Genomic DNA, 24,199 nt, shown 5'->3' on the forward strand with positions numbered 1-24,199 from the left:
TGTTGCATGGAGAAAATGGTGTTGGTCGTGTGTTTACCATGCGATGGATGTGGGCTATATGTTGGCCTAACCTCATGAGAGGTTAGTTGGGCAAGGAAGTGCGCAACAACATAAGGAGGCCTTGGACACATGGCTGAGGCTATGCATTATTTAAGCAAAGGCTACGAGCAAGGAATAACAAGCGATGACACTAGGCCAAGCGATGAGCGTAAGATGCGTTGGGTGTGTGTGTTGGCCAAGAGGGTGTGCGTTCAGATGTGCCATACGATGGGTAGAGGGTGTTGAACCATGCATTGGTTTAATAAGTGATCATAGCTTAGTCATCTACTCTAGTGGGCCAATTGTCAAGGTTAGGGGAACTAAACCCACTTAGTGTGTGAGTTGTCAGCTAAGGATGATTTATAGGCATGTAGTCTCAGCTATATAACGGAAAACCTCAGTTCAAATGGTCAGTTTGAGCAAAATACTCGTACTTTTGAAGTGATTTCAGAGCCATTTAAATTAGGATTGAGTGTAGTTAAAGCTCCAAGGCTGCCGAAAGGAATTTTCAAAAGATTCAAGGTGAAATCTAAAGAAATCTTCCAAAAGGTCTGGTTCTCAGATGAATCTAGGCTAGTGGTGAAGTTTGAAGGTTTTTAGCCGAATCAAGAGGAATTCAGAGCTCAAATTTTAAGGTAAGTAAGTTAAGATGTTTTTAAACAATTTTGTAGAAGGAAAATTTTCAAGATAAGATATGGGAAATAAGATATTCGAGCTCAAAGATGAATCTGGAATTTTGGTTTGAACAAGCAAACAACTGCTTAGGATGAGCAAGCAAGCAGCTTGAACAGCTAGACAGTGGTGCTAGTGGATGCGCGCGCGAAGACTAAGTTGCATGTGAGGGATGCATTAGGTTAAGTGGCAGGTTGCGCAAGGTGCTAAGCACAAGGGCTATGCAGTGTACACAAGGGCGCACATCTGGTTGAGAGCCTAGGACATGTGTTGGTGTATGGGTGATGTTAGATGCTGCATGGTTTAGCCCTAGCAACCAAGAATTTTCTAAGTGTTAAACGCATAAAGAAGGTATGCGTTGAGCTGAAATGTGACACTTTAAGTTAAATGTTAAGCTTATTTAGGTGAGTTAGTCTCACATAAGGATTAAAGACAACGACTAAACATGGTTATCATTTCCACAAGATTAATGCCAATAGGAAAGTCTTATCAACCCTAGGAGGAACACCCGAGGCTGTGAGTGACAAAACTAATGTTTTCTCAATGTTTTAGTAACACATGCTTTACTTAAATCTTTAGACTCATGCTTGCTTATGTTTAAAGAATGTTTAAGATAGTTTTCAAGCAAACTAGTTTTCATGAACTTATTAACGCATGCTAGTTTAAGGAAGTTTATGAGAGCATGATTTAAGTATTTCTATACTTAATTTTCAAGAAGCATATGTTGGAAGTTTTATGCTTTATAGTAAATATGTTTAAGTATATGATTTATGTTGCTTGTGCTCCCAAAGTATGTTTTACTTCAAAGTATGAGTTTTATGATGATTACTAGAACTTGATACTGAAGAACATTGAGAAGGTATCTGGACAGTAATACCTAAGGTATGACAGAACTTAGTTATTACCACGTGCACATAGGTAGAGTTGCATTGGTTGTGTTGAGAATACTCCATACCAAATAAAGTTTGTCATTGAGGGATTGAGCAAAAAGGTTATCTCTCAACTAAGGATCATGTTAAGCTATGTTATGTTTTGAAAGTTTTAAGTATAAGTTTACTTGGTAGTTTTCAGTTTTAAGCATGATGTTTTGATTTATTAGCCACTCACTGAGCTAGTAGCTCACTCGTTTTAAATGTTTTCTTTTCAAAGTAGTGGTCAATTTCCTAGAGGTTAACTGCACTCTACTCTGCCACTCAAAGACTCCAGTTTAAAGAGAAGTTTTAGGTGTTTACTTGTAAATGTCTGTACATAAGTGTTGTTCATGTTAGGGACAAGGGCTAAGTGTGGGGACCCACTGAACTCTGTATATGTTAATGATGTAGAAATGTTGTGTGTTTAGCCGTGATTGTGATATCTGAGATTAAGTATCTTAAATTGTTATTTATGTATTCCAAGGATTTCTAAACAGGTAAAGGAATTTAGGTTAGTTAGTAAGTGCCACAAAAGGGTTGGTATCTGTTGTCGTCACATTCTCTTCTAAATTAAGAAGGTAATCTGGAAGTGGGTGTGACATTCGGGTTACTCGAATAATTTATTTAAATTTCTGTTCTAAAAAGAAAATAAAATGTTAATATGTAGAAATTTGATTTAATTATTTTCATATGTTGAATTAAAATTAACAATTCAATTTCAGTTTATATAATGTAATTCTTTCCAAAGTACTAAAAAATTATTTTAAAGAATTGTTGGAGACTAAATTATATATAAAAAAAACTAATGAAACTAAATAAAACTAAAATAAATATACATTTTAAATTTTATAATAAGTTCGGGTTGGGTTGGATTCTTTAGTTCAGGTGGTTTAGATTCTTTTAGGTGAACTCATGAATCAACCCAACCCATGACTTTTTCATTTATTTGAACTCAACCCAACCCAAAAGAGTTGATAAGTCAACCCAAACCGCACGAGTTGGGTTGAGTTGATCCTCACGGGTTGGGTTAGGTTGATAGATTTTTTTTTAGCATCAACTGACCTTTTATTTTTAATATCATTAAGATTCAATTCTATTGGTAGAATATTAGTTGAGAATAAATACTCTAATAAAATATTGGTATTGTATTGAATAGATTTGTTAAATCGTGGAAGGAGGAAATCATTGGAGGAAGGAGGAAGGAGGAAGGAGGAAGTATGTGGGTTAAGAGGTTTTAAATTTGGGGGGTGAATCTGATATTTTACGTTGCAAAAAGTTCAATAGATGGGTCACTCATAAATAAGTTGGAGGTTTTTTGGATCATTGTATGAAAATTTCCTAGAAAGTAAGGAAAAGAAAAAGAAAAAAAAAATCTCACTGCATGCACGTGCCAGTGGAAATGGATTAGGCGACAAAATAGAGGACTCCAATTTTGTGCTGATAATTGACAAAGCAAATTTTGGAAACCGAAGATATGAAGTGAAATGTGCGGGAAAAATATGTGGTGATGGATTTTTCCGTGCGCATGTAATGTTCTTTTCGTCTTCCCCTCAACTACTGGGCTTCGATTTCTTCATCCGATGAGCAGCAATAATCTCAATTTCCGTTTCCATTGACTGCTCGCCGGAGCCAATTTCAGTTCAGAAATGGCCCAATTCACTGCACACAGTCGGGTTAAGTTGCTGCTCAACGGTGACGGAGTCCCATTCGGTTCAGAACCCAAAGATCGATTCAGATACAAGCTCAGATTAGTACGAACCCTCAAACGCAGGATCCCCCTGTCTGGTCCCTCTCCTTCTACATCCTCTGCTTCAGCTTTGAGGAAATCCGCTCAGCATGCTGCGGAAGTGCGTGTTGGTGTGAGAGGTGAGAGCGTTAGCGGTGACGACGCCATTGTTGATCTTGATTATGACTACGAGTTTGAGACCGACGATTTGGCTTGCTTCAGAGGTCTCGTTTTGGATATTTCCTACAGGTTATTCCACTTTTCTTCTAATGGATGAGTTCTTCTGGAGTGATGTGCTCTGCTAACTCTGTAATCTGTTAGAGTGTTACTATAGGGAAATAACTGGAATCTTATCAAGATATTGACGGTGGCATAATTGATCAGTTAGGAAGTTGGACAGAGTCGGCTAAGAGTTCGGCATAATTTTAGAAGTTGATCAATTGTAGGACGTGGGAGTGAGCCTTATCCGCTATTGTTTTTCTAATTTCTTCTTGAACTGCATCTAATAACTTGTCATTTAAAAAAAGAAAAAAGAAATTGAAATTCTTACATTATCATATTGCTTCCTATCGATATCTTTGACGAAAAATCTTAACGCTCTCCTACATTTTTCTTTTGGGTGAAATTATGGGTAGAATTCGACTTCTAGACCTATTTATTAGGGATATTGATATTGCTCTTTCAAATTAGCTGTTTTACTTGGTCGAACTGCATTCAAACAAATAAAAGATTCCTCCTTTTATTTGTGCTGAAACAAATGCTAGCTTAGAGTGAGTCAACGATTTAAAAAACTTCTGATATTGGAGCTTGAAGTGGGGTAGACATTAACACAAGAGAAAATATGAAGTCAGCAGCAGCAAGTATATCAAATGGATTATTCTTGACTCTGTCCGCGTGATCAGGAGGGAATATACCATGTATTCAAAGTATTACTAGGTATAGAATTTCAATTGATATTATGAAATACTTTTAGGCTTTTGGGTTTGATGAAAGTTTTCTAGGAGGCACAATAACCAGCCCTTGTGTTTTTCCTATTTATAGTCTAGGTGCCCGGATATGGATACATGGCCAGCTCAAAGTCCTGATGAGAATAAAAGGCGTATGTACTGTACGTCTAAAGCAATATGAATAAAGAAACGAAGTTGATAATAAGAATAAAAATATTGAATGAGTTTTCTATTCAATACATGTACGCACTTGTTTAAGACTAATATTGCATGTTGAGCTTGTCACAACGACCTCTTGGAAAAGCCTTTTTTCCCTAAAAAAAAAATGATATCAGCCATTTTAGCTGTTGAGGTAAAGTGATGAACTTGAACTTCTATATTCTCCAAATTCTCTTTATAAAGTGCCTGTGCATCCGAGGATCTGCAACCTGTATGTTATTGAAGATACCATTAGCACTAGTAAGTTTGTCATGCTAATCAGTTTTTGAAAATGTATGGCTATGGAACATGAGGAACATGACTCCAGTGGAATAACCTATGATTCAATGCTGAGGTGTTGGATAAGGGTATTGAAATCTGACAGACATGTTGTATTTTCAAGCCTTTTCATTACCTATAATCAGTTTTAAGGGCCTCCATGTTCGTTTATGATGTTTGGGTGGTTAAGTTTGCTGGTCACCAGGTTGGCTGCCCAACAGTCCATATACCATACTGAACTTGATGCATCCCTTCTAAGGCAAGATAGTGGCCTATGAAAGTATGAAGAAAGAAAAGGGGTTGACTAAAAGAATATGGGTTGCACTTGCACCCACCCCCATCCCCAAGCAAGATCTATCCTGCGCATTGAGGTTGTCAGACGTAAACAAAGAAAGTCGCTTCTTAGAAAAGCTATAGTGAAAATATGGAGCCTCTGGTCTTTCGAGGGAACATAGCAAATTTTACCTTGTTGTTCATCCTTCAAGTAGCATAATTTAAAATACAATTGTTAGATACGACTGCCATTTTCACTTTGACAGCCAATTCATTCTTGGCTTCTCGCACCACAGTTTTGGGATTCTTGCAAATGTTGTACAATGAATTCCAGGGATGACTGAAGTGGTTTCTTTTTTAGATAATGTTTCATTCTCAACATTTCACCTATTTTATTTAGGCATGAAGTAACCAATAATATTTTGGGTCCACGTCCTGCATGTGGAACCATGCATTGAAGAGAAAACAAACACAAACAAACTCCACTCTTTTCCAGTACTTTTTGCTTAAAAATTTTGGTTCATGTGCTGCTATTTAGGCAAACAAATACTTGACTCAATTTCAGTATGAGGAATGGATTGACCTCCAGTTGTCTGATATACTTGTTTCATATTGCTTTCATATCTCCATGTTATTTGTATACCTGAGGGTTTGCAATTTATCTTTTGCTGTTGTTTTCCTTGCTTCAGGCCAGTTAATGTTGTTTGTTGGAAACGTGCAATTTGTTTGGAGTTCATGGAGAAGGTTTGACAAATCTCTTTTTATGTATTATGTATAAAAATAGCAATAATATATAGTTCCTAACGTGTCGATTTCATTGGTTTTATAGTTATTATAAAAAATATGTCTAGAAGATCTCTTTAAATTTTTTGAGGTCATGGTTAGGGAAATTCAGAAAGACTGTCCAAGTAGTGACAAAGAAAAGCCACATGGGAATGTCAATCCTTGGGTATTTAAATTGTCACTCTCTGCAATTTTTAAATCTTTGCAGGAAGAATGGCAATTTTATATCTTTGATTATGGATTTTTAAAGGTTTAAATGATGGTTTGGTCCTATCAATTGATTGAGGTTGATCATGTAGTTTTTAGTCTATAGATTGTTAAATTAATGTTCCCATACTTTATTTATCCAAAGCTTTTTGGCTTCCCCAGGCTGATGTCTTGGAATACTATGACCAGACTGTGAGTTCTCCAAGCGGATCCTTCTATATACCAGCAGTCTTACGGGTATGCATAAATCATTTACCTGATTCATTCATGTGTCCCCTCCCCAAAAGGATTGCATATTATTGGTCTTCATTTCCATAACCAGGAGAAGTTCAAGATTGTCTTCATTTTTTTTTACTTGAATCTCTTCCTTGTCAAAGGCCTTTTAACTAACTATATCATCTCTGTGTTCAGGTTCCCCATTTATTGCAAGTTGTTAAGAGGAGAAGAATCAAGAACTCTTTGAGTCGTAAAAACATACTTTATCGGGACAATTACACTTGTCAGTAAGTTAATAAATGTTTGCAATTGACCAGTTTAGTCTAATTTATCATTTAAAATTGAAATGGAAGAAATTATTTTGAGATGCTTTTCTAGTTTTATGATGGGGGAACTTGTATCAATTATATAATCGTCTTAATGATTCTTCTATTAAACATAATTTTCCATTTTAATTGTATCGTTAGTTTTTATGACGACAGATGCCACACTCCACGTTGTTTCTTTTAGTGCTTTTTAATATTGTTGCCAGTGGGAGAACAGCAAGAAAGAGTGTCTATGGCCTTGTTTTCAACCCCCGACCAATATTGTATTTCGAAATCAAACCCCTACAGTTTCATGGCCCATTTCCAGTATGCAATTGCACTAGCCTCTATTATAGCATAAATTCATATGTTTGTACAACAAACCGCCTGCATACTACATAATGTTTCCATTTTGGATGCCTAACATAATCGTCATCAACTCTCATTTATAAATTGGTTTCTGGCAAGATCATTGTTTATTTTTACCACACTTGGATAAAACAAGCTATTGGTCATTCGATTGGTATTAGCTCTGCCCCCAATCTTATGCCTGGAGCCCTCTTCCCAATTATAACAAGTAAGGAAAATCAGGTAAGGCCCATATGCAGTGCCTGCTATCGTGGTACCCTTTTGAGCTATTGGCAAGGGGAGAAGAGGCATCAATAAAAGTTGTCATGAAGCAACCGTAGTACCCTGTCATTCCCAGATAATCAAATAGTTTTTTCAAAGATTTCAGAGTTGGACACTTATCAAGGCCTGCTCCTTATTGAGCCTTTACACCTTTAGATGAGATTCAATGTATTCCAAGTTCTTTTTTTGCAAAGTGGAACTCTTAAGATTTATGTGTAGTTTATGATCATTGAGGATAGTGAACACTGGCTAGATCTTTAGCATGGGATTCAATATTGGGGTTTGTACGCTAATTGGAGGGTGGCTTCTTTGGCTTTTGAGTAGAGAAGGTTTGGGCATTGGCAACCTGCAGTGTAGAAACGAAGCCTTATAGCTTATTATATAAAATGGCTTTCGAGGTCCTTGACTGAGTTTGATCAGTTTCGGTAGGTTTGACTAGACTATTAATATTGAAATGAGGGATGATATTGTGCAAGGATGTATATGGAAAATCTTTCACTATGTTTTTGTTTTTGTTTTTTGTTTTTGTTTTTTGTTTTTTATGGTTTGGTTTCCTCAAATGGGTCTTTTATCAACAGGTATTGTTCATCACATGAGAGTTTGACCATTGACCATGTCTTGCCCATATCCCGGGGTGGAGAATGGACATGGGAAAACCTGGTGAGTTATACTGTAGATATTAACATGATATTACAAATACTCTACTGAATTTTCAGTTGGCCGTAATAATAAAATTTTCAATTATCAGAAGACTGATCCTGATCCCAAAACACTTGAATGTCCTAAAATTTTCTAGGTAGTAAAATAGCACACGGAAGCATACCTAATAACAGGAACAGAAAAACTTAATTGGCAAAGAAATCTTTAGTTTAATCTGAACAATTCATCTGCTATGATACTTCCCAACATCTCCTCATTTACGAAATTGGTTCGCTGTTTTCTGTTTTCTTTAATCTCTTATGTTGCAATAGGTTGCTGCCTGTGTACAATGTAATTCAAAGAAAGGCCAAAAGACCGTAGAAGAAGCAAATATGAAGCTGAAAAAAACTCCCAAGGTAACTATGTTACGTTTTGTTTATAGTGAGAAATTGATCTTCAGATTTTCTTTTCTTCTGTCTGCGTTAACGTTTGATCAGGTTTGAGTTCATCTAGTTCATGCACATTGATTTTTACTTGGAATTTTGCAGGCCCCTAAAGATTATGATATACTTGCCATTCCTCTAACAAGTACAGCAATAAAGATGTTGAAACTGAGAAAGGGGACCCCTGAAGAATGGCGTCAATATCTGTCAAGTGAGCAATGACCTTGTATTTAGGTGGTACATATAAATTCTTCTTTGCACATAATATAATGCACAAACTCCACGTAATACTTGGTTCTTATAAGACTTCTATGGTACCTTCTAAATAGCTTAATCTATCATTAGTTCCCATAACCATTTTGCATCTCTTTTCTCTTCAATATTGCTCCGCTTCTCTTTGTGTTCTACCAATCACTACTAAGGACCCAAAGTGTCAGGACCTTTAAACTTTTTATAGGATTACATCAAATAGTTCATATCATTTTAACCTTATTATCCCCTAGGAACTACAAGTCTACGAATGTCAATACAATGTTTTGTGCCTTATTCTTGTTCTGCAGAAAATGAAAGTATGAAATTATTATTTTCCCTGTCAAAATACTTTTTGCCCTACCTTATCTTGAACGAGAAAAAAGTACCAAATCGTTTTACCGGTCAATTTTGGCATTCTCCTATGCAATCAACGTGTGTATGGGAACTAATTTTAAAACCGGATAAAAGTATCCCAATGTTATCCATTCAAAATAATAATATGAAAACTTTAGATATAGAATATGGAAAGCTTAGGCTCCGTTTGTAACTATTTGGTTTTTTTGTTTTTATTTATAAAAATCAAGCCTATTTTATTCACATTTTTTTATAACGATTTGCATCTTTCTTGTACAATGGTTGAATCTTAGCCAAATTCCAAATTCCAAAAATAACATTTTTTTAATTCCAAACTTTTCAATAAATTTGGCTTTGGTAAAAAGTAGATAACAAAAGAAAAAATTAGGAGGTGGAACATGTATCTATAGGCTTAATTTTTTAAAATAAAAACAAAAAACAAAATGGTTATTAAATAAAGGCTTAGATATAGATATTTGAGATGTTTTTAAATATAAGCAAATGAGTCAATTTATTTACAAATATTAGCAAAATATATCTATTAGTGTCTATTATGAACACTGATAGATATCTATCACTAATAAATAGTAATATTTTTCTATATTTAAAAATACTTTTAGTAATTATGTCATTTAAATCAATTGCCTTAAATATTTCACTTTATTTGTAAAAATTAATTCTGAAATTTTAGACTTTACATGTAATTATAATGAATAGGTGACAATTTTCTTCCCCTCCTATCTCTCATCTATGTTCTTGTATTGACATTTTAAAATTAGATATATCTTTCATAATAAATGTTATCATATTCTGCACTGAGCTATTGTTAAAATGATTGTTTAGAACATGTTTATACTTGTGTTTTATAATTGTAATGAAATGTAGCTAAATTCATAATCAACAAACGCAATTCAATTATGGAATGAGAGATTAATTCGATAACATTTGAGAATTACGTAGGGTCCACTAATATTTTTTCATATACTTTTAAACTATTTTCTAACTTTTGGATACATATATAGATATTGTTACAATTATTGTTACGGTTATCAATTGACCCTAAACGATAGTGATAATAGTAAAGGTAAGAAGACAATGATACAAGACAATCCAACAGTCTCAATTGTTATCAATTTACATGTAAAAAATGTCTAAGTACACATGATCAAAAGTAATCCAATTACGTTTGCGATTGAAAAATTAATCACAATTGATGCATCAATGAAAACTCATTACAATAATACCAATTCTGATTATAAATTAGTAAACATGGCTTAAAGGTTTAATGAACGAAAATGCACTATTTGAAACTTAAAGTTCTAAAAATAAATAAATAAAATCATAGATTAATGGGTATATAAGTAAAAAAACTTCTATATTGATTTGATGTTTTCGGGTTGAAAAAAAATAAAGTCACTTGATATCATATGGAATTTTCTTTGTTCATTGAATGACCTACATAAAAGGAGAAGATGTAGGGAATAGGGATCCTAGTTTTTGCAATGGAGAAATCTAACTGCCTAATCCTTTTTCTAAATGCAATTAATCTAGGTACCGATAACATTGATTTGTAAATACAGAGATTTGTAGATGTGTTGAGAAAAGTGTGCTTTACTTGATTATTTTGTTGACTTTTCTTAATTTAATGAGATGTAATAGTTCTAAATATTATTTAATCCACATTAGAAATTATATAACATACCTACTATACCGTGATTATTACACGTTATATCATCTATATACTACTAAAACAAAAAGTCCAACAATTTATGAAATGATGGGGTTAAGTTTATATTTGATCTATAGGATTTCACAGGTAACACCTTTTTATAAATATGAGAGACTAAAAAGTCTTACTTTTTAAATCATAGAAATCAAATTACAACATAACTCAATCATGAAGCACAAGAAAATGTAATTTATTCACCTATATGAATAAACAAACTCGTTTAGAATTAACAAAACTACTACATATCTATCATCAAAAAATGGTTGTCCTCGACAAATTTCACATAGAACTAATTTGGAAAATTGTCGATTTTGACCTAAAAAGTTTTTTTCAATTCAAAAGTAACATCATTATTAAAAATTATTTTTTTAAACATCTTTTCCATCTTTTCAGTCTTTAAGTGGAGTGATCTATCATGTGAAAATACCATTTTGTCTCTCAATAAATAGTCATTCAATTGCCTTGAATATGAAATCACTCAACTTACATACCTCACATATCTTAAATTAGAAACTTCAATCTTCAGTTTCACATTATGTTTTCAAGATAGAAATGAAGGAATGATATATCAAGCAATAGAAGACTACAGAATCAATAAGCACTTAAACTACATTTAATTTGAGTTTTAAGGATGTTGTACATATGATAGAGTTTGAAACACATATTACCTTTGAAGATCCATCCATGAAATCAGCTGAAAAACACCAAGATAGAGCTTGAATCACCGAGAGAACTACCACCGAGATCTTTTCTATTATGCTCATGCTGGAATGTGTGGTGGAAACACTTGAACAAGTTGAATTGATGATGAGCTCTTAGGGTTTTCAGGTTATCAATTCAGAAAATATATTTTTGCAATCTCGATGATCTTCATGCATGGAGTTTCAATATATAGGTAAAATTCATGCAAATGTGTAGGGTTGCATGAAGAACAGCTCCAGCTTGAAGATCATTAAAACCAACAATGAAATTTGATGATTTTCCAATAAATATGGTTAGTGGATTTTTCCCAAAAAAATGGAAAAATCCACTAACTAAAAATGTTTTGAAAAAAAAATTATTATTTTAATTTTTTTTATTTTAAATTAGTTTTATAAAATAAATTCAAAATAATTAATTAGATAAAACTAATTTTTAATTAAATTTTTGAATTAAAAATAATATTAATATCTAAATATTAAATTAATATAATATCACAAATAAATCAATTTTATATTTAAATACTAATTGATTTTCCAATTTCGTTTAATTTCAATTAAAATAAACGTTTATAATTGTATCATATACAATCAATCGAAAACCCTAAAATTGAATTTGAACTTTTCAAATTCGTAACCTAAATTTTATACATCAATACTCAATTTGTTATTCCAATTTAATGAGCCAGGATCTAATGGATCTACAGATCATGAGTTCCAACAATCTGTAATTAATTCGTCGAATTCATTACTATTCGTTAACTATCAAGACACACACTATAGCTCGATATTGCACTCTCCTCACTGTAGATATATTTCTGTCCATATAAACTATAATCAGTAAATCGATCCTTCACAGATTGTTCGTAATTACAGTTGGATCAAAATTACCATTTTACTCCTATGAATACGTATTGTTCTTTAAGTTCCCACTGACCCTCTAATGAACAATTCGATTCATAATACTATTTTTGAATTATCTCCTTTCTCTATCATGAAAAGGCGGGACCCCGATTGTTCAAGACCTGGAATCATTATTTAAGAGAACAACCTATCTGCTAACTCTAAAATGGGTAGGAGTGAATTTCATCTTGTAGAACTATGTCCCCAGCTATTCATCCAGTCTTATCCCAAAATGAAAGGCTTATTGAGCAGTGTTGTTGGACTACTCTCACTCATGCAAATCAAAGGATAATCCCAAATAAACAGGAGTTCATAGCTAACTTAGGATTAAGATTGAGTTATCATAAGTTACTTAAGTATGAAATAGTCAATTTTAATAGTAAACGGTCGTTATAAAGAAAAGTGACTATTTTCTGGTCCAGTCTATATGCAAACTCATTGCATAGGATACCCTCATTTACATGTCTCGATTTGTGGATCACATCATTTATATTACCTATACAAAATGGGTCGCATCCAATAGTGTTACCAGGATGAGACATCCAATTTCATCCATATACTTATATAGACCATTTAGGTTATATACTATTAACTTGATCATGTTATGTCACTACATAAATTTAAAGTATTCATATTATAACCATGGATATATTTATTGGATTTTCATAATAGAGTGCAAGATCAACAATTTTATTGACAAATAGAATGTTTAACATGAACTGCGAGTTCTAGGATATTCCCAACAAGAAATGTTTTACGTGAGGGTCCCAAGTTCATAGAAACAATTTCTTTCCTTAGAGTTCCAAAAGAGGCAAGTGAAAAAGGATTATTTCTCTGATGTTGGGACTCTAACATAAAACATTTCTATCTTAAACACAAAATGTGAAATTGAAGATTGAAGTTTCTAATTTAACATATGTGAGTTAGGTAAGTTGGGTGATTTCATATTCAAGACAATTGAATGACCATTTATTGAGGGGCAAAATAATATTTTCACATTGTGGGTCTTTCTACTTAAAGACTAAAAAGATGGAAAATATGTTAAAAAATGTAGATTTTAAAAATGAGGTTACTTTTGAATTGGAAAAAATTTTTTAGATAAAAACCAACAATTTCTCAACTAATTTCTCTACTACTTTTTAAAACAAAGATTAAAAAAAGAAGTACATTTTAGAATTTTGATACCATCTTAGGGGCCGTTTGGTTGGCGGGTTTTTTGCATGTAAATTGGCACAGGTATCCAATTCCTAGGTTTGTTTCACAATTTTCAATTCTTTTTCTGGAATAAGCTATTCCCAGGCATCCTCATTTCCCACGGATAACGGTTTTCTATTCCCTTTCAAATCCATGGTTTTCTTTTTTCCCTTATCTATTTGTTTTTCATTTTACATATACTTTCACTTTGAATATAGTTAACTAATTATTAATTAATATTAATTTAATAAAAATAATATAAATATTTATTTTAATAAATCATATTTTTTATATAAATTATTAGTTTATTAACTAATAATATCTTAAATATATTTAATTAATAAACCGTGATTCGTCAAATTTAATTAGTATTAAACTTTATTTTTCAATAATAATAATTTATTACTTTATTTTTTTTAATAATAAAGTATTAACCACTTTTTTCGTTTATAAAATTACAATGAAACCTACTTTTAATCAATCAAAACCAATTATAATTATATAAAATTACATTTAAAAGTGTAAAATTAAATTGATGGATTAAATGCGTTAAATCATTGCCATGGAATGGACGGCATAATACTTTTATTTTCCTACAAAAATTAGAGTAGAGAAGGAAATACTTTCATGATAAGATGATCCCTTTTTTTAAAACCAACCTGTTTACTTCCATTTCTCTTATATATAAAATAGAGAATGGAAGAAAAACTATAGTGATTCAGTGAATTGGTTTCAGTTACACTTTAACAAAAATATCAGAAGGGAAACCATCTAACAAGAATCAACTGAAAAACAGAGTAGCCTTGTCAACAGTCCAACAAAGAACAACAACCTCAATTCTCAAACAACAAACTTATTTACCTCTTTAGCTTAGCTTCTCTGAAAGTGAAAGCCATTGACAAACTATGGTTCAAAATCAAATTTCTAATAACAAAGTTGGAAGGAAATAGTGCTGTTTGAAGTTACCTTCAAAACTGGATATGACCATTCTGAAGTAAATTTCGAGCATTGCATAAAATAGTACTGGCCTCCTCATTTGATGAATCAAGCAACCGCAGCTCTTTAATCTCATGTTGCCATTTTTCAACATGATCCTTATGAATGCTGGGAAGAGAAAAAGAAAGAAAGAAAGAAAAATTAAGTTAAGAAAACAGTCCTCAACAAAAATGTTCTGAGGCTAAGGATTCAAATTTCAACTCACGCGATGATTCGCTCTTCAAATTCATTACTAAGATCTTTAAAAGTAGTCTTTCCCGACTCCAGCAGTTCAGACACCTTCAAAGAAGAAAAAATGTGGATCAGTAGAAAACATTTTTGCAGCCAAACAAAAACTTGAAACTAACACACATTGTTGCAATATTTTCAGCCCTGAACGTAGCCACCACCTACCAGCTGTGTGAAGCTTTCGATCTTTTCAAGTAGGCAAGCTATATTTGATTCCATCTCCTCGGATCCCCTAATGCTCGTATCAGATTGCTCGTTTTCTAAAACGTTGGACATGCCTGTATCCTTTCCCTGCTCTTCCATCTGAGAAAGTGTAAATTTGTTGAATTTCTCAATTTTCATTTACTTTGGCATGAACAATAATGAGATAGAAAAACGAGTAAACATACAGCTAATTTCATGCGTTTTCCAGTGAATTCAGTTCCATTGCTTTCCATTCCAAATATGCAGTTGCTATCAATCAACTGTAGGATAATGAGAAGTTTCTCATAGAAAAATAATCGTATAATGAGAAAGAATCTAGTCAACATCATCGTAAGGATTTGTAGATGCCAAGCGCTTAATTTTTTAGACGCAAGCACACATCGATGCACACACAGAGAGGGAAACTCATACGACAACAAGTAGATTGATTAAACGCTTACCTAAATCTAAATCGGGAGAAAAGAAAACCGAATTTGGAATGGGAAAGGCAGAAGTGTGAAATTGTAACAGTCTGAAATAAAACTACAAAGAAGTTGAAATCAGAACGGAATTTCAGTAAGATCCTCAAACGTAAGATTACACACATCAATCGACGTTAAAATTCTTCTTGATAGCATAGCAATACGTTTCCGTCTTGCCTACTCAAAATGAACGTCAAGAGTTTATTCCATGAGACATTACACAACGCGGAATCATTTTTGTTTTTCCAGTAGCATGATTTGAAAAGGAGAAGAAAATGGCGAAACCAACAGGTTTCATAAAGAATCGATACTAAATTCTTGATCATTACTATTCTTATGGCAATTGATTCAAGCGAATGTTTGTCTACCAAACTGTGATGATCAAATTATAGGACAACTTGAAGTAATTGCATATGAATGAAGAACAGCAAGATCAAACGAATCATGATATGGAGCATTCGAAAGATGGAGAAAATACGGTTCGATATCGACATTCCTTACCAATTTTCTCAAGTTGGTTGCCTTCTGCACGTACGTCAGTTTGATGAACTAGCGCGCCAGAAGACAAGAGAATGAAGTTTTATTTATTTTTTTGTTCGGCTAAGTGCTCTTAAAATCCCCGAAATTAAACAAGATAAATCACAAATTCGAAAAATTAACAACCGGCGTCCCTTTTATAACATAGCAATAATAATAATAATAGTAATAATTTTTTATTTTATTTTATTTATTTTTTATTTTTAAATTGCTATGCAAGTTTTCATTGCGTGACGGGCTGATCGGCAAAAAAATATCGATGAAGCCTAGTTTTTCATTAACAAATGATAATTCCTTTTGTAGAGATAAATAATTATTTATGACTAATAGCAAAATATTATAGTCTATATATATTGTAATAGATACAAATAGTAATCTATCACGATTTGTAACAATCTATCACACATAGACGATAATATTTTACTATTATTTATAAATATTTTAGTTCATTTTTTTATATTTGATAATAGCCCTAATAATTGATAATTGAATAATGTGTTTAATTAGAAGTGAGCTTTATATGTTCTAAAGTATGTGAAATTTGTACGGATGACCTTAGGCCAAAATGTCAAATGACCCAATTTTTTTTTAAAAAAATGCCAAATGACCTTTTACTGAAGTCAAATTTGGGTGAAATTACCAAGATATACTTGTGGGCACACGAAAAAACCATCTCGCTCTTGCTCCCTCTTGGTCTCGCCCTCGCTCTATCTCTTGGTCTCGTTCTTGGTCTATCTCTTTTTTTTTTTCACTCACAAATCACTATTCTCTCTCTAGCCAGAGAAGAAGAACAAAAGAGGAAAAAAAGAATTTTTTTTTGCCGAAGTTGCTTCGCTGAAAAAGAAGGAAAGAGAAAAAAGAGTTTCGCCGAAATTGTGGTTGCATCGCAGAATGAAAGAGAACAGAGGAATAAATAAATCAAGGGCACATTCTTAACTTCAACCAACCATAACATCAACAGAAGGTCATTTGACATTTTTCTAAAAAAATGGTTATTTAAGATTTTAGGTCTCTAAAATAGGTGAGGGTACAAATTTTTCCTAAAATGTAACGGTTTGTTTCAAAATAAGATTTATGGAATATGATTCAAATGAGAATGAGTTTTATTGGATCAAGTTGCAAGTCTTTTCTAGTACAACAATTACAGATATTGGGGATTAAACCTCTAACCTCTATGAGAAAATATTATATCAATTATTAAGGTGTAGTTGGCAAATGAATAAATTTATAACTTAAACGAAATCTTTGATTTATATATATATTAGGGATACTTGTGGCAAAACAAAGTATATTAATCAGACTTGTAGCCTACATGTTTGTTGTTTGCAAAAGAGCAAAAACGAAGCCTAACCTAGATATAAAAATGTAAAATGTCGTAAATGCTCTCACTAGTCGCTACTGATATACTCATGATATATTTGATATACTTGACTGATATATTTAATATATTTGATATACTTTTCTATCATACACTTATCTATATTTTCGATAAACTTAATATACTTGATTGATAAACTCGATAATGATAAACTTAATTGATAAATTTGTCAATCATTTACTAATAAATTTGATAATGATGCACTCTTTTAATTCACCTGTGGCCATTATTCATTAAAGTTGGTAAACACAAAAAATGATAAGTAATTGAACCCCACTCTTTATGTAGGAAAACATGACCTATGTAACTTTTAGACTCCAAACATAAATTAAATAACTTTCCAAACTCACTCCCCATATTAAAACAACTCTTGATTTAATTACTTTGCTCATTACCCTCTCGGAGGGATGAAAGTTGAAAGGAATCTACCGAACTAGAGAACCAAACCGATGAGGTTCGGTTTGACCGAACCGACCCATAGGGTTTCTTTTATCCAATAGAGAGACACGAAAAACTCTGTTTCTCTTGAGTGTCGTCTCGCCGTCGTCACCTCACTCACACTCAGCCCCGCCGATCAGCCGTCTTTACCGTATACTACTCAATCACCGTGAAGTCGACGTGGGATAAGCCAGGAATTAGGCTCGCCCTCTTCTCTGCTAACATCGGCAGTATCCGCGTCGACATCGGAGAAGTGACGGTCATCGAGGAAGTTGATTGCATGCCAGACTTTAAGGTGGGTGATGCTGTGCTTCGGGGCGGTCTTTCCTCTGTTTTCTTTACTTATAGCTCTGTTTTGTAGCCTCTTATGGATTATTACATTTATGCAGGCGCCTTCCTCTCCTATCTCTTTCTCTCTATCACGGTCATTGTAGAAGTAACGATCCTCGGGGAATTCTGGTTTTGGTCGAAACGTGATTCAACCTTCTGTCCCCATTGTGGTTTTGTTCGCTGATATTTCTGATATTTCAGGTAATCTCACTTACTAGGGTATTTGAACTTATTAATTCTATTGACCCAATAATGAATTTCCTGTTCTTGTGATGGGAATTGTTGTCTGGCTTTAAACTGAGTTCCTTGTTGTTATCTCATTAATGGTCGGGTTTCTTGTTGTTACAGTCATTAATTGTTGTTTATTCTTCATCTTGTGATTGAAAATTTTTTTTTGGTGTGTGTATTAAATTGATTGTGATTGCACTGGGTTGTGGATCTTACCTTCTTCAGTGCAATTAACTGGTTGTTGTTGTTTCTGTCCCTCGAGTGCCATTGACCAGTTTGATTAAAATCCTCACGAAGACTTTGATATCGAGAGAAGAGCAATAAGTCAGTTGTTGTGAAAGGACCAAAATAAGGCTTTGTTTTCGGGGATTATATTTTGGTTTAATAGAACCTCATGGATTTGCCTAGTGGTAAATAAATGCATGAATTTGATAAAGGATAAAGAGGAATGATTGCAATCCATGATGATCACCTACGTAGGATTTAATATCGAACGAATTTTTTTTTACCCTCCTAAGAGGAATGAGTTCAATCTATGATGACCACCTACTTAGGAATTTTTTTTTGCACCTAAATTGGAATTTGAAGAGGGTTAGGCAGGTTGTCTTGTGAGATTAATCGAGATGCAGATAAGCTGGTCTGTACACTTTGATTATTAAAAAAAAATGGTTTAATAGTTTAAGAGTTTGAAGCTGCCGCATGATCTGTTTTAATTGCTAATCTTGGATTTCTATACAGGCAAATGGGTTTCAACTTTTAAGAAATCACAAACTGAAAGTCAATTGATTTAATTGCTAATTTCTTTCTGATAGAATTTTCTTGTGTTTGCCCAAACATTGATTATTTACGAGGCAATATTTGGAAATAAAGAGTATAAAAATATTGATATATATTAGACAGTGCTAGCGCAACTTAGGTCTTCTTATATAGTAGAAAAAGATATTACATAAATGGAAAGAATAGTAACAAAGACTAAATATTGACAACTAATATTTGCACACACTCTCCCCCAAATTGGTTTGAAGATATCTTCCATAGCCAACTTGTTAATTAATTTGTCAGATTGCTTCTTTGGAAGTCCTTTAGTTAATACATCAACAATATGCTTTGACATTGGAAGATAAGAAATACGTATTACAACTACATCAATCTTCTCTTTAATAAAACACTTATCAACCTCAATATGTTTCGCTCTATCATGTAGAAATTGGATTATGAGTTTTTGAAATGACAGCTTTATTGTTACAATAAATTCATATACGTGTCTTGTGAAGGAACTCCAGTTCACAAATTTCATGTACTAAAGCTCTAAATTCTTTTCAACGCTGCTTGCACTTTGTTTTTTGCTCCTTCATCTAACTAAGTTCCCTCCAAGAAAGGAATAATAAGATCTTCTATTTGTGGCACTTCATGTCCAATCTGCATAAGTATAAACTTCTATTTTGAAAGTGACGGTGCTTTTCGAATAGGATACCCTCCCCCAAAGTTCCTTTTAGGTATCTCAAAATTCTATAAGCAACTTCAAAATGTTGGTCCAACCACATGCATAAATTGACTTTCAATGCTTACAACATATGCAACATAAGGACGTGTAAGAGATAGATAGATTAACTGTTATATCTCGATGTTAAGGTGTATTTTAAATTTATTATCACAAATTATTAAGATTTTCTTTCCCTTTAATTTTTGTTATTGGAGCCTTTGAGATAATTTGAGAAGATAATTAGTTTTAATTAGTTTGATAAGAAATTTGAAAGTTTTGGAGTTATTTGGATAAAAAAAATTGGAATTTGAAGAGGAAAAAGAAGAAGATTTAGGCTTATACACACACGTGTGTATGAGAGAGATAGAGAGTTAAAAGAAAAGAAAAAGGAATTAAAATTAAAAGTTACATTCAAGTCGCAAAGACCCCCAACCCACAGGTTCTCTATCTTGAACTCCCACATGCGCAGAAGAAGGGCAGCTGGCATTTTGGATCCTTTTCTTTTGCTTTCACTTTCTTATTCTCGTTTGATTATATCTGTTGAGTGAGTGGATTATGTGTTTCATAAGTCAGATTATTGATTGATAGATGATGGGTTTGTGTTAGGACCTAGCTAATGGAGTTTTGCCCAACTTGTGGGAACATGCTGCAATTTGAGTTGCCCAATATGGGTAAATCTTCCAGATTCTTCTGCCCAACTTGTCCATATGTGTCCTACTTGGAGAACAGGGTATGGGTTGCTGATTTTTTCTTTTTTTTAGTAGTAAGGCCTCAAGTGGTTTCGCTTTCCTTTTTTGCATATTAATTTCTTATGTGGTGACTTAAGAAGTGCATTCTCGTGGTTCTACTATTCAGGTAAAAATCAAAAGAAAGCAACATTTGGTAAAAAAGGAATTAGAACCCATAATCTCTGATGACGATATGAAAAATGCAGCTCAAACCGAAGGTACACATCTTTCCCTTCTAGGTTTTTTTCTCCTCTGTGCTAAGTCTTTGTTTTTGAATTAAAATTCTACCTGCTGGAGTTATGCAGAAGATATAATCATATAGCTACTGCAAGGACAATGACCTGATTCACCTTTAAAATTATTCAAGTGCTAATGCATATACTCGTATATGATAGGCCAAACTAGGGTGGCAGTTAGATTTCCTTTAATTAAATGGATTTACGAAGGGTCTAAGTCACCAGTAGTCACAAGTAGCTAGGATGAAAGAATCCTACTGTCTGAGGTTATAATTGAGCTGGAGTATTTTACAAATTGGCAACAATACCATTAACCCACATAATACTGTCTTTATCTTTATGCTTCCTTGAAGCTTAAAAATGAAGTGTTAAAGCTATTAGGCACAACAAACTTCAAAACATTTCCATCTACGTGACCAACACTCCAGAAAAATATGGAAAGTCAGTTAATCCTTCTAAAAGGAAACACCAATTGAGCTAGAGGAACAATGAAAGCTTGTCCTTGGGATAACACTGTTAGATTCACTGATGTCGGAGAGGAAGATAGAACACTTGTAACTATGCAGTTTCTGGAAAGCTTTGACGTCCAATCCTCTTACAGAACTTCAATAGGATAGATGCCTATCTATGGACTATAGATTGATTAAGATAGTTGACAGAGAAAGACCCTGAAGGAGTGAGGCTTAATATTCTAAAATATTGGTCGAGGGAATCATGGTTGATATGCACAGGAATGCCCGCTCCTCTATTATCTGTATAAAGGTCCTCTTCTAAGCCGCAAATTACAGCAAAAGGTATCCTTTTGCCGCACGTCTTTAGATGAAATGCACCCATAGATATGCAGCATTTTGTTGAGTATGGGAGCTAGCTTCTTAACAGACTTCCAGGAGGTTTTATCCATACCATAAGAACAACCGAAAATGAGTAATCTCTCCTATTTTTCCTTATAATAATTTTGTGCTAAAGAAAATTGGGTTTCTATCCCATAACCATTGACAAAAGAGAGCTAAACTTTCCTGTCGAATATTACTAATATTTAGGCTTCCATTTGATGAGTAAAGGAGACTATTTCATGTACCTGATGACTCCCATCTTTGCCAATCTGATCCCGCTGAAAGAAGTTTCCGATGTATTTCACAATTGCTGGTACAACTTTACTGGAAATTGGAACACTGAAAGATACTACAGGAGGAAATGAGAAAGGGGTGGCTGAGCTAATGCAAGACGCCTCCCTTGATGACAGGGGATCATTGCACTTCATCAACTCAGGCAAATTAATTCTTGCCTCCACTCCCCTATTTTGATAAATTAATAGAAGTTCAAAAGCAAATTAATAAAACTTCAGAATATCTAGAAGTTTAAGATTTGAAACTTCGATATGTACGGCCTTACATGAACGGTTTTGTTTTACAGGTTGTATAATTGTGTTCTTGAGTTCTAAGGAGACAAAAACTTCTGTATGTTGATAATAAAACAATATCATTTGTGTGTAAAAGGATGAAAGGAATCTTAATTTCCCTAAAGAGTGAAACCTTCAACAATTTTCATCATCGTGCCTAGGAGAGAAATCTGATAAAAATTAGCAGCCACCAAGAGTGAGAAAAGGAGGTCTTATTCTCTTAGAACTGTAGAAGACAAGACATTCTCTCTGGAATCAAGTCAAGGAAATCCCTGTGTATTTAGCATTCTCTAAATCAAGCTTAAAGTTGAGTCCTTTCTGGGCTTCTTTCTTCTACACGGGCTTTCCTTTTCCATGTATTGTAACCTGAATAGATGATTTACCTCTTCAATCTTCGTCAGACGTTAAGAAATATAGCTTTTGCCTTTTGTGAATCTTACAAGTGTTACATGGTGCTTCCATTGCATCTGACTTGGCGTGAGAGGAAGATGTATGCATTAAGTCTGTAAAACTGGAAATATCTGAGTGGTCTGACCCTAGTATGTTATGCTAAATTGCTGGTATAACCAAGGAAAGAACTAGTAGGGGCCGGAATGGAAATTAGATCTGAGGCTCTTTATTAGGATTGGAAATTGGGACGAGAAGCTTCCCTTAAGCACTCAACATTCAGTTAACTCAAAACATGTTTATCATGTAGCTGAGCAAACGGTAGCTGCACTTCTCTGTGAAGTGGGAAGGTGAAACAACCTAGCAGCAGTGTAGAATGGATGACTTGCAACTAAAAATCAGTTCTTTGAATCAATATATCATACCATGTCGTGGAAATCAAATGTTGATCTAGATTTTGTAGTTCGTGGAATTTGGGCCCTAATGGTGTTTGTTCAGTTCGTCACATAAACAGGAGTAGCCAATTCTCTTGTAGCCCTTTCTGGGAAATGGCTGCCTTCATGAGCACGCGGTTGAATATGTGGGGGACTGTGAAAGCACATGTGGGATAAGCCAGGGGTTTCATGGGACAATCTAAAAGAAGGTCGTCCAGTCCAGCAAGAAAATAGAACTCTAATAAAAGCTGTCAATTTGGTAATTTTTGCATAAAATAGAAAATGGACTAGACGAGATCACACAAAATCCATGAACTTTTTACGAGAGGAAGAAAGAAGATTTTATAGGTTGTGAACTATCTCTACATCGAGGACACGGACATTGAATAATATGGTGATTCATTTTTTAAAGTTGTACAACATTAGTATAGCCTTATTATCCTGCACAACTTATTATTATTACTGTTAATTCTGAATAGATGTAAAACATTGGCATTGTTTTGTTTTCTGAATGTATAGGTAGATATATTACAGAAAATGTGAAGTTTTAGAATGATGTTCCTTTGTTGTTTATTTCTCTCTGTTCTCTAAACTGGTTATTGTTTTTTTGCCCATAATGTAGCAACATGTCCAAATTGCGCGTTTGGAAAGGCTGCTTTTATACAAATACAACTGAGATCAGCTGATGAACCTGCTACAACATTTTACAAGTGCATGAACGAAAATTGTAGACATAATTGGCGCGAGGATTAAAGGCCAAGTTTTTCATTTTATTTTTTTTTAACTCATTTAGAATAATTTCTATGAATAAATTATTTTTTTAACGTGAAATAGCATTATGAATCTTGTTGGCACTTCATAATGAGAATAATATCCTGTTTTAAGTTTCTAAACTTCGAATAGATTCGAAATTTTAATAAAGAAAAAGGTGAGGAGAAAAAAAAATTACCAGGTCTTGTGTCTTTAAATATCTTTCCTTTCTTGAAGTTGAAGGCTTATGTTTTACTTCTCTCAACATATTTTCTGTTGTTCTACTTCTAATTGATTCTTGCCTTTCCTTGTTGACAACGACACTTGATTATTATTGTTCTTTTTTACTTTATATTTTATTTTTTTTATATGTACAGAAAATTTGATTGACGAGATGGAATTATAGAAGATTCTATCCAATGGATCACAAAATTTTCTCCAATTGACCACGAGATTAGATAAACTATAATTACATGCAGAATTCAATTCACACCAAAGAGATTAAAAAAAAAAAGTAATAATATCGAAGGCTTGGTAATCTTGTTCCTTATTTGCAAAGACGTGGGTTTTGTTCAATCAAAGAA

General features: G+C 33.4%; 3 protein-coding genes across 4 annotated transcripts; 2 read left to right on the top strand and 1 right to left on the bottom strand.

Annotated features, from left to right (window-relative positions):
- Window positions 1-3,081: 3,081 nt before the first annotated feature.
- On the top strand, window positions 3,082-8,632 carry LOC120091663. The gene is made up of 7 exons (XM_039049764.1): window positions 3,082-3,597; window positions 5,735-5,789; window positions 6,198-6,272; window positions 6,447-6,538; window positions 7,765-7,846; window positions 8,158-8,241; window positions 8,374-8,632. Exons 1-7 carry the CDS (start codon window positions 3,269-3,271, stop codon window positions 8,488-8,490), a joined length of 834 nt encoding a protein of 277 aa, XP_038905692.1. The 5' UTR covers window positions 3,082-3,268; the 3' UTR covers window positions 8,491-8,632.
- Window positions 8,633-14,037: 5,405 nt separating this feature from the next.
- On the bottom strand, window positions 14,038-23,481 carry LOC120089754. Of its 2 annotated transcripts, XM_039047140.1 has the most exons (5): window positions 15,789-15,918; window positions 15,012-15,086; window positions 14,788-14,925; window positions 14,600-14,673; window positions 14,038-14,502 (listed from the first exon to the last, which is right to left on the bottom strand). In XM_039047140.1, the coding sequence occupies exons 2-5, from the start codon at window positions 15,057-15,059 to the stop codon at window positions 14,367-14,369; spliced, it is 396 nt and encodes a 131-aa protein (XP_038903068.1). In that variant the 5' UTR covers window positions 15,060-15,086; window positions 15,789-15,918; the 3' UTR covers window positions 14,038-14,366. The 2 variants fall into 2 exon arrangements, with proteins under 2 accessions (XP_038903068.1, XP_038903067.1); XM_039047139.1 differs by lacking the exons at window positions 15,012-15,086; window positions 15,789-15,918 and adding an exon at window positions 21,724-23,481.
- On the top strand, window positions 17,587-23,752 carry LOC120089755 (DNA-directed RNA polymerase III subunit RPC10-like). The gene is made up of 5 exons (XM_039047141.1): window positions 17,587-17,935; window positions 18,030-18,171; window positions 20,288-20,411; window positions 20,537-20,627; window positions 23,488-23,752. Exons 3-5 carry the CDS (start codon window positions 20,298-20,300, stop codon window positions 23,616-23,618), a joined length of 336 nt encoding a protein of 111 aa, XP_038903069.1. The 5' UTR covers window positions 17,587-17,935; window positions 18,030-18,171; window positions 20,288-20,297; the 3' UTR covers window positions 23,619-23,752.
- The last annotated feature ends 447 nt before the right edge of the window (window positions 23,753-24,199 follow it).

The sequence above is a fragment of the Benincasa hispida genome, chromosome 11 (assembly GCF_009727055.1).
Source record: "Benincasa hispida cultivar B227 chromosome 11, ASM972705v1, whole genome shotgun sequence".
NCBI classification, from domain to species: domain Eukaryota; kingdom Viridiplantae; phylum Streptophyta; class Magnoliopsida; order Cucurbitales; family Cucurbitaceae; genus Benincasa; species Benincasa hispida.

Coding starts and splice junctions, on each gene's coding strand:
- LOC120091663 (XM_039049764.1), top strand. CDS start 3,269: ATGGCCCAATTCACTGCACACAGTCGGGTTAAGTTGCTGCTCAACGGT. Junction 3,598..5,734: donor GTTTTGGATATTTCCTACAG/GTTATTCCACTT, acceptor TCCTTGCTTCAG/GCCAGTTAATGTTGTTTGTT. Junction 6,539..7,764: donor CGGGACAATTACACTTGTCA/GTAAGTTAATAA, acceptor TTTTATCAACAG/GTATTGTTCATCACATGAGA.
- LOC120089755 (XM_039047141.1), top strand. CDS start 20,298: ATGGAGTTTTGCCCAACTTGTGGGAACATGCTGCAATTTGAGTTGCCC. Junction 20,412..20,536: donor TGTCCTACTTGGAGAACAGG/GTATGGGTTGCT, acceptor TCTACTATTCAG/GTAAAAATCAAAAGAAAGCA. Junction 20,628..23,487: donor AAATGCAGCTCAAACCGAAG/GTACACATCTTT, acceptor CCCATAATGTAG/CAACATGTCCAAATTGCGCG.
- LOC120089754 (XM_039047139.1), bottom strand. CDS start 21,906: ATGAAGTGCAATGATCCCCTGTCATCAAGGGAGGCGTCTTGCATTAGC. Junction 14,674..14,787: donor TCGAAAGCTTCACACAGCTG/GTAGGTGGTGGC, acceptor TCTTCTTTGAAG/GTGTCTGAACTGCTGGAGTC. Junction 14,503..14,599: donor TTTGAAGAGCGAATCATCGC/GTGAGTTGAAAT, acceptor TTCTCTTCCCAG/CATTCATAAGGATCATGTTG.